General features: G+C 37.1%; 1 protein-coding gene across 1 annotated transcript; it reads left to right on the forward strand.

Moving 5' to 3' along the window:
• Positions 1-2,845: 2,845 nt before the first annotated feature.
• On the forward strand, positions 2,846-3,661 carry LOC108992727. The gene has a single exon (XM_018967353.1). It carries the CDS (start codon positions 2,846-2,848, stop codon positions 3,659-3,661), a length of 816 nt encoding a protein of 271 aa, XP_018822898.1.
• Positions 3,662-10,842: the final 7,181 nt, after the last annotated feature.

The raw sequence follows: 10,842 nt of genomic DNA on the forward strand, positions 1-10,842 counted from the left end.
TTTTAAATCGGACGGTAATTCTTGTCGTCCTTTCTAAAAATATTTTGTAAAAAGTCCGGCCACAAGGACGGGCGTTACAAGACATAATATTTTTTTTAGCAACAGAGTACTGTGAATAAAGCAAATAGATCAAATTTAACGATACACCATCATACGGGTTCTTGATTTTTTCATTTTTTCATCGTTTGCCTAACAAAATGGTAAGTTATTTTAGACTCCGTTAAATATTAACATATAATACACTTTTCTGATTTAATTCTAATATAGATTTTTTTTTGCAGAAAGAAGAAAGTCCTGCCAACTATGATCTGAACCAATTCTATGCTAAAACACATAAAAGTTGTGATAGTGTTTGGACCAGTCTCGAAGCAGAGACAAATTATGTAAGTTTAAATTTCTTTAATTTCATTGTCTAATAATATTTTTGTTACTTATACTAACTTTAATATTTTTATTTTTGTAGGACAAGATGATATCTTTTAAAGAAACTACTGTGGATTCATCTGATGCATCATCTGTCAACGATGCTCAGATCTTTTTTCAAGTTCTTGGATCATGTTCTGGATATTTGAGGAGGTTAGGACGTTGGGTGAAACCATCCTCAACATCATCATTATCTTCTCAAGCAAGATCGAATGAAGACAAGACTAAGAAATTGGAGGAAACAACACTTGAAATAAACCGATTGAGGTCCAAGAAAAAAGAGTTGCTGACCCGATTAGATCAAGCAGCGAATCTTGAGGCGAGATTAGAAGAGAACATGCAAAGGAGACAGGGGACAGAGGTACAAAAAGCTATGTTTGAACAGTTACAGTCAATTATGTCCCAAAACTCTATGCCACCACCACAATCTTGAAATTTATTTTTTCTTTAATTGCCTTTCTATTATGATGTTAAAAAATATTTGAACAATTGTGATGTTTGAATTACAATTTCTGTAATATTAATACTCTATTTTTAATCAAATTATATACTGTATGATTAATACCGTTCGAATGTCAATTACCTTATATTAAATCCATTTGAACAAAAATGGACCCAATCGAACACAAAATAACAATTTCGAACGACTATCGTGAAATATAGTTCGTACGTCCGTTCGAACAATAAAATATTTGTTCGAACAACATCAATTTCCAAAATCCCATTCTAATGGAACGAATTTCAAAAATAAACAATCGGTTTGAACAAACATAATTTATGTTCGAACACAAGTCATTTGATAAATTTATTAGTTCGAATGCATAAAATCCGTTCGAATACTCCATGTGTTTGAACATAATCAAATATAGTCATCTGTTTGAATGAATATTTTTTACATTCGAACGGTACGTGTTGGTTTGAACCTATATTTTTCCATTCTAACTGATTTTTGAGATGAAGAAAGAAATACCCGTTCGAACAGGACTAGTTCCGCCCAATTTCGTCCCTAAAAATTATTTTTTGATACGAAATTCAATTTGTCTCCAAAAACCTTTTGAGAAGGGCTTTTTGAGACAAAATAGAGACGAAATTTATTCATCTCCAAAAGCAATTAGGGATGAAATGTGATTTTTTGAGACAAAATCTTTTGTCTCAAAAAGCCCAATCTCTTGTAGTGCAAGGTGGAACATCACAAATAAAGTAGCTTGAATTGGCTATCTTCAGTTGCTTCTCCGTTGCTTTGATCTTCCTTTGTTCTTTCGTTATTATGTCATGCATCTCATGTGCATAACTAGACACGTAAGTTTTTTTATGATCAAGTTACGTAAGCTTTCGTAGAATCAAGTGTAAGATAAGATAAGTTTTGTATGATGGCCATTTAGATGCATGGTACCAATGCGATTTTATGAATGGATGTGCAAGCCACAGACCTAAACTTGGTCCACCATAGTATGGTAGAATACTATTAGGAGTTTCCCTTATGGCCACAGGATGTAAGGCCGGTGCACAACCTCGCATACATGGTTAAGTGTGTTGGCCAATATGATAAGTATGATATGTCAGATAATTTAAGATAAGTCATATATGACATAAGCATATGCATGAATGATCATGATTTTAAGTTTTTAGCATGAAATGTTTTATGAAAAATCCTACGTTTATTATGTTTACGTTGTGACGGATTTTTTTGCTGAGTCTTGGACTCATTTTAGTCTAATTTCATATTTTTAACCATCCAGGTGAGGATGATCAGTAAGAGCAGGCGGGTAAGGCGTAGATGGAGAAATTGAATTTAGTCCCAAGCTTTAAATTAATCATTTAGTTTGATTTCTTAAATTATGAAATTTCTTGCCGGGTTATATTTTATGAAAAATCACCTAACCCTAGGGAAGGGGGTGTTACAAATTGGTATCAAAGCCCAGGTCGAGAGATTTTGCAGACTTTTGAAAAGAAAAATGGCATTTTATTAATTTTAGGATTAGGTCACCTAGGATGCTCCTGGCCTGTCGAGATTTATTGGGATATTTCAGATTAAGATAAGTTGCTTATTAGCTTTCAGTAGATAACACTTTGATGTTGTGGTTGTTCTTATAATTGTTGTTATTATTATTGTTTTAAATTATCGAAATACTAGTTATTGGTTAACGTAGAATATGACACTTGGCACTAGAGAACTTTATGTACCATGGATATTTAGAATTTTATGGAATTTTGGGTGCAGTGAGTTATGTGTCAATAAGGTTATAACTAACTTCTCACTAAAAATATTTCATAATTTGTGTACTATCTTTCTCTCGTGGATGAGGCGAAAGTTCTCTCTCCTTCCTACAAAGTGAAGGCTTGAGTCGGTTCTTGCAACGTGAATTTTCTCTGAGGATTCTTGGAGTGTTTTGATTCTTTCTTTGTTCACCTCTAGCCATAGATGGCTGAGGATATTACTACTTTGTGGGATAGATTGTCTCTCACGGAAGAGGAGTCTAAGGATGTTGTTGTAAAGGAAGGTGATATTCATGCAACTTTGGAAAGGGGTAGATTCTGTTTGATTGGTAAGATTATCACTGAAAAGAGGGTGAATCGAGATGCTTTTAAGGGTACTATGTTGAAAATATGGAAAGTGGACACTACTGTAAACATTGTTGACGTGGGCTTTAATCTTTTCCTCTTCGAGTTTGCTAATGAAACTGACTTGCAAAAGGTGTGCGATGGCCAGCCTTGGTCTTTTGATCAATGTCTCCTTTGTATCAAATACTTTGATGGCCTTACTTCTCCGTCTGCTATGCCCTTCACTCATACTTACTTATGGATTCAGTTACATAACTTGCCTTTTGGATGTATGAATGCTGAGATTGGTGTTCAATTGGGTAGTTCAGTTGGGAAAGTAATTCATGTGGAGGCTGATGAGATGGGTATTTGTTGGGGAAGGTACCTTCGTGTTCTGCTCGAGTTGGATTTCACTATGCCATTGATTCGTGGGAAGATGATTAATGTTTATGGGAAGAGGTCTTTTATTCAGTTCAAGTATGAGAGAATGCCGAGATTTTGTTTCTATTGTGGACTGCTCTTACATGGTACGAATGGGTGCTCTCAAAAGCCTTATGTTGGCTCTGAAAGGGATGTTTCAAATCTTCAATATGGTAGTTGGATGAGAGCCTCTATTACTGGTCCATACTTGGGACTTAGCAAGTTTGTTTCTGCTATTCCCATGGATTGTTTTCTGCTGTTGAAGGAAGGAAGATGACAGTTACTGAGGATTTGCATGAAAATGATAACTGTTCTGGACAGTTACAGGAAGTTTCTGAGAATACTTCTCCAGGATTGGGTGAGAAGGTAGTTATGTCTACGTGTCCCGAGAAGGACTCTATTGTGCCCTCAATAGTAACTGCTCAAAAAACTGCTGTGATGCAACCTATGTCCCCATCAGGTGTCAACTCTCTTTTGGCTTCAACGAGTGCAGTTAGTGTGGATAAGGTGAAGGGGAGGGAAGGGTTGAGTTCACATGCTTCTAGTCTGTATCAGTTGGACAGTATTGGGAGTGGATCTTCAAGTCCAGATATAGACTATGGTAAGTCATTGCAGAAATGGAAAAAGCATATAAGGCAAGGAGGAGGGCTGGGGGTTGCTCAACCTCAAATCTCAAAAGGTGGTCGAAAGAGAAAGTCATTCCCCAAAGGTTCTGATTTGCCATCTATTCTTCATTTCAAAACTCTTAGGAAGTCTAGAGCACAAACTCAGAACAAGAATGAATCGGTGGAGGCTGTGCTACAGCCCCGTCGGGAGAAATGAAACTCTTAAGTTGGAACTGTCGAGAGATTGGCAACCCTCGAACAGTTCGTGATCTTGATTGTATGATCAAGATTCATAAGCCAACTATTATTTTTCTTATGGAAACAAAGGTGTTGAAGTTCAAACTGGATATTTTGAAAGTTAAGTTTGGTTTTCAGAATTTATTTTCTGTAGATGGGATTGGGCTCAGTGGAGGCTTGGCAATCTTTTGGAAAGATGATGTATCTCTCTCTATTCAATCCTTTTCGCAAAGACATATTAATAGTTGGGTGAGTTCTGAGCAAAATTCTAAGTGGATGCTGACATGTTTTTATGGTCACCCTGTGACTAAACAAAGAATTGTGGGGTATAACATTTCAAGAGCCTTGAACAGTTTGGATCCAAGTATGTGGCTGTGTGTTGGTGATTTTAATGAGCTTCTATATACTCATGAGAAGTTGGGTGGTGCTGTGAGGCAACAGAGTCAAATGTAGCCTTTTCACAAAGTGCTACAAGACTGTAATTTGTGTGATTTGGATTTTGGGAATGGATTTTTCACGTGGTCCAATAATAGGCAGGATGCTAATTTTACTAGAGAGAAGTTGGACAGAGCCGTGGTTACAAAACAATGGTGTGATGTCTTTGGAGATGGAAACATTCAAGTTTTGCCTACACTCACCTCTGATCATTGTCCTCTCATGATCACAATATTGCCACAGGGACAGCAGCATGTGCCTCATTGCAGAATCAGAAGATATGAAAGTTGGTCTTCCTATGATGATTGTGGTGAAATGGTAAAGCAAATCTGGCAAGGCTCTAATAACTCAGCAGTTAGTTTGTCTTCAATCATGTCTAAGCTTAAGCATGGACTGTCAACTCTCAGAAGATGGAGTAGGAGCAAGGATCCTCTATCTGACTCTTTTTTGCAGGCTAAAATGGATAGATTGAATTTCCTGCAGCAGTTTATGACAGCTGCTTCTGTTGAGGAAATTAAGCATTTGCAAACAGAGATTAATGTTCTTTTGGAGAGAATTAACATCAAATGGCAGCAAAGAGCAAAGGTGCATTGGCTTCAGAAGGGTGATCGAAACTCCAAATACTTTCATTTCTGTGCTACTCAAAGGAAAAGAAGGAATCAGATATTGAAGATTGATGATGAGAGGGGGATAGTATTTACTAAATCTGAGGATATTGGGAATGCTTTCACTAGCTATTTTCAATCACTCTTCACTTCCTTTATTCCTACTAATATTGATCTGTGTCTTGCTAATTTAACAGAAAAGGCCTCTGCTGAGATGAATGCAGTGCTGACCCAGTCTTTTACTAGAACAAAAGTAGAAACTGCTCTTTTCCAAATGGGTCCTCATAAAGCTCCTGGCCCCGATGGTTATGCTGCATGTTTTTTCCAAGATCATTGGCCAATAGTGAAGGAGGATGTTTGTAAGGCAGTTCTCTCTTTTCTGAATAATAGGCAAACAATTGTTGGGATTAATCACACTTATCTTGTTATGATACCTAAGAAGTTTAAGCCTCAGTTTTTATCTGAATATCGACCAATCAGTCTTTGTAATGTGCTTTACAAGATGATTGCTAAGGTGTTAGCCAATAGATTGAAGTGTGTTCTGCCAAAGTTAATATCTCCAACCCAATGTGCTTTTGTGCCTGGACGTTTGATTTCAGACAATATAGTAGCAGCTTTTGAAACTCTTCATACAATGAATAGTAAGATGCATGGTAGGAAGGGTTATATGGCATTAAAGCTTGACATGAGCAAAGCTTATGACCGTGTGGAATGGGACTTTCTCAAGGCTGTTATGGCTAAGTTAGGCTTTGCACAGAATTATATTCATTTGATTATGGAATGTGTTTCCTCTTCTAGCTTTTCAGTGCTGGTTAATGGATCACCTCAGCAAATGTTCAGACCTTCAAGAGGTTTAAGGCAAGGATGTCCTCTCTCACCATACCTGTTCATCCTATGTGCTGAGGCTTTGAGTTCTCAACTATTTGCAGCAGAAGCTCAGGGGATTATTTCTAGTGTGCCTATTGCTAGGGGTGTGTTATCCATGAATCATCTGTTTTTTGCAGATGATAGCTTGATGTTTTGTCAAGCCAATATGGTGGAATGGGGAAGATTGAATCACATTTTGGGCATTTATGAAAATGCCTCTGGCCAATTGCTCAATAGAGATAAGACCTCTCCCTTTTTCAGCAGAAACACAAAAGCCTCAACTAGAGCTTAGATAAAGGAGATTGCTGGTTTAAATGACACCTCAAACATGGAAAAATATCTGGGGCTGCCTTGTTTGGTAGGAAAATCCAGAATAAGGGCTTTTCAGTCTATTGTGAGCAAAGTACAAAGCAAGATTGGCAATTGGAAAAATAGGTTTTTATCTCAAGCTGGAAGGGAAGTCCTTATTAAGGCTGTGCTTCAGTCAGTTCCTACATATTGTATGAGTGTGTTCCTTTTGCCCAAATCCTTATGCCAGAGGTTGAATTCTTTAATCTCTAATTTCTGGTGGAGTGGTCTGGAAGATAAAAATAAAATGCATTGGAAATCTTGGCATGTTTTATGTACTGGTAAACCAAAAGGAGGATGTGGGTTCAGAGACCTTGCTGGTTTTAACATGGCTTTATTAGCTAAACAGGCTTGGCAATTCCTCACAAACCCAAACAGCCTGCCTAGCAGAATTTTTAAAGCAAAATATTTTCCTTCATCTTCAGTGTTGCAGGCAAACTTGGGGTCAAGACCTTCCTATATGTGGAAAAGCATTTGGCAAGCCATAAAGATTCTTAAAGATGGTCCATTTGGAGGGTGGGGAATGGCAGTCAGATTCATATATGGCAGGATAGATGGATTCCAAGGACCAACTCGGGTATGATCCAATCTCAAATACAGACTTTGGATTCTAATGCTTTGGTTGAGGAATTAATTGATAAACAGAATGCTTGGTGGAATGTCCAACTGGTCCAGTCTGTTTTTAATGAAACGGAGGCTGCAGCAATTTTACAGATTCCAATCAGTGTGTTGGGAAATCCAGATAGACTGGTATGGAGAGGGACTAACAATGGCTTATTTTCTGTCAGAAGTGCTTATCATCTCTATATGGAAACAACCTGCAGTGGTTTTGGTGAGACTTCTACCTGAGCTGAGTATGATCCTTGTTGGAAAGAACTGTGGGCTTTACCTATTGCTAACTCTGTCAAGAATTTCATGTGGAGAGCTATTTCAGATTCACTTCCAACTAAGGTGAATCTTTATAAAAGAAAGGTGATTGCAAGTAATTTATGTCCTATCTGTTTATTAGAACCTGAATCCACTGGGCATATTCTATGGGCATGTCCTGCTGCAATGGATGTTTGGATGATGGGTGATAAGGGTATGCAGAAAATGGCTATTACTGATGTTGATTTTGCTCAGATATTTAAACAGATGCTTGACAGGTTGAAAGGAAGGGATCTTGCTTGTTTTGCATATGTAGCACGTTCATTATGGCATAGAAGGAATTCCTTAATTCATCAAGAGAAGTTTATTTCACCCAAAATTTTATTTCAGCATGCTATACATGAATGTGATCTATATCAGCAAGCTATGGAGGCCACCACTAGTAACCTTGTCTCAGGTTCAAATGTTGCAGTAAGATGGGAAGGACCAACTGAGGGGTATATCAAAATCAACTGGGATATTGCAGTGCATAATCAAGCAAATAAGATTGGAATTGGCATTGTGCTTAGAGACTGGGAAGGATCTGTATTATTAAGCTTAATGAAGCCTATGTTTTTCTGTTCCAATGCAAATATAGCTGAAGCAAGGGGGTTGTTTGAAGCAGTAAAACTATGTAAGGATCTCGGGCTGATTAAGTGCTTATTTGAAGGAGATTCTTCAAATGTTGTGTCTGCAATTCATAACCGAAGGGAGCTTGATTACAGTACAAATCCAATCATAGCAGATATTATACAACTGTTGGATGGTACTGATTGGAGGGTGGAACATGTTAAGAGAAATGCCAACCAAGTTGCACATGCACTTGCAAGAGCTGCAGTATCACTAGATGAAGAAAGAATTGATATTGATTCTGTTTGTTCTTCTATTTCTGATCTTGTAATGGCTGATTGCCAACATTATTCATGAATATATATGAGTACTTCTATTTCAAAAAAAAATAATAATAAGGTTATAACTGTATGATCAATTGAGGTAATTACTAAGTAGGCCAAGCTTAAGAGATTGTGTTTCTTTTTAGAGCAGATGATGGAAGGTGAAATTAGAAAGCTCTCGCTTTTAATATTTATGATATATCTTGTTCATGAGAATGAATGGGAAATTCTTATATTTTATGGAGTTTATTTGAGGAAATTGGGAATGTAGTTAGTAGGTTTTGGAGTTATCACATAGATTTACATATGGTTTTTAGTATTTCAAGATGATTCGTGGAAGGAATATATTATGTTCTTTAGGTAATATGATCTCTCTCACCTCGCATGAATGAGAACATAAGATTTTAGGAAAATTTCATGTGTCGTGGAGTTACATAAGAATAGAGTTATTGAAAGAAATTATGTAGTCAATATATTTTGAGGTGTGAGAATTTAAGGTTTACGAGTAGAAGATGATTTAAGTACATGTATGCCTTAGACATGCACATTATAGGTTTAATGATTACATGGATTCTAGACAAGCATATTTAGAGTAACAAATTGGAGATATGAGCCCATAGCTCATAGGCCCAGGATTCTTGTGGTATTTCATTTTTAAAGATTATAGGATTGAGATATTTTAGAGACTAAACTTTAAAAAGTTTTATGCTGTTTTTATTTGGGATTATTATTTTATGTGAATAATTTATTTTAGTATGTTATGTGGAGAATCTAGTTATTATTTTTATGTGGAGATTTTTGTTTATTATTTTATGTGGAGACTGGTACTTACTATTTATTTGGAGTAGATAATGGTTTGGGTGATATTATTATTATTAGATTTTTAATCAATCTTGTATTTCCGAAGCATGTGATGGTTGACAATAAGTGCGCGAACATGTATACGTAAAAGGATTAGAAGAATATACGAGGTTTAGGAATGAATATTTGAGGGCTAAACTCTTGAAATACTAGGATCGACTATATGGTCAAGGATTTATAATAGAAACATGGAAATGATGTGATGGATAACTATGTAGGTTGCTTGAGGTATTAGCAAATTTCGGAGATGAAATTTTAATGGGCCATTTTATCTGTAAAGATAAATTTTATTGGGCCTAATTAAGTTTAATGGGCAATTTTTAGGTAAGCCCACTAGCTATAATTTATTGAGATTGAATGTGAATAATTTTATCTTTAAATTGTTTTATATTACTATATAAAATTTTATTATTGTTATTATCATATTGTTAACTTTTATTATTATTATTATTATTATTTGTAATTATTAATAGGATCAGTGTAGTCTTCCATGTTCTCCCTCTCCTCTTGCACGTTACTTGTAACTGACATAAAACAGGCATCTGTAAAACCTCCATTAGCCAAGGAGACTGCCTTATGCTTTCTTAGTGCCAAAGACTTCGGCAATCAGAGCCGACTCACACAACGAAATCCCCACGGTTATAATCTCTCTTTCCCCCACAATATTCCTTCCTCACACCAACAGGCAACAATATTCTCACGGCCAAACTACTCTCACGGCAATGCACCTCCCAGTCGTTCTCGCTCATGATCATGGCAAGAGACTTGTATGCACCACCGCGAAACGCCTCCACGCACGCCCAGCAAACCACAACACCCCAACCATGAAGATCACCCACGTTCCACAACGAAATACGCCCCACCAATACACAAATAAGCCTCTACCTTTACACCAAGAAAGCATAGCACAGCTGAAAGACCACCTTAATCGCAGTCCGATCCACACTGTCAAGTACTTCCTCCCCTTAACTACAACCTCATGTAATCCCTTGTTTCAATACACCAAAAAACAAAACAAAATTCATACTCATGGTATGACATCGGGAGCATTTCATATCGGCACAACAGAAAACAATGTGCAGAACAATCCTCCCATGTTTAGGTTTCCTTCACCAAGACGCCGACATCAGCCAACCATCTTCACTCCAACTGCTCCACCACGGATAGTACAGAGCAAGGTGACACCATGCAACCACCATGAGCCTCCCCTTGCACCAGTGATGCACTGAAAAATAACCGCACAGCGAAACTCCCTCTCCACCCCACGCACGACCAACTTTCTCCACGGATGGCCCAAGTTTCACCCAACTCGTTGTTGCCGCTGTTGGACATAAGTCCACTCTCGTTGCCGCCGTTGATCTCAGTTTGGACACCTAGAACCGCTGTCGCACGCACGCTCCCTTAGCCCAGCTCAGTCGTGCACCTCTCTGTCTCTCAGTACGTGCTCTGCCGCTTAGCTCACTGCCTTCACGCACCCTTTTCTCCCTGAAATGCGTGGTACTCTTAAGACTTTTAAGGCTTATTTGGAAATAATATCATCTCTTAACTCTTCTCTTCAGATATCTTTTCCAAACATAATTCAAATAATTTTTTTTTTAAAATAATCATTACAATTTTTTCAAACTAATCATTACAATTTTTCCAAACTTTCAAACAAAAAATAAAAGTAATTCAACTTTTTCAAATCCTCAAATAAAAATA

Source organism: Juglans regia, chromosome 15, assembly GCF_001411555.2.
Source record: "Juglans regia cultivar Chandler chromosome 15, Walnut 2.0, whole genome shotgun sequence".
Taxonomy (NCBI): domain Eukaryota; kingdom Viridiplantae; phylum Streptophyta; class Magnoliopsida; order Fagales; family Juglandaceae; genus Juglans; species Juglans regia.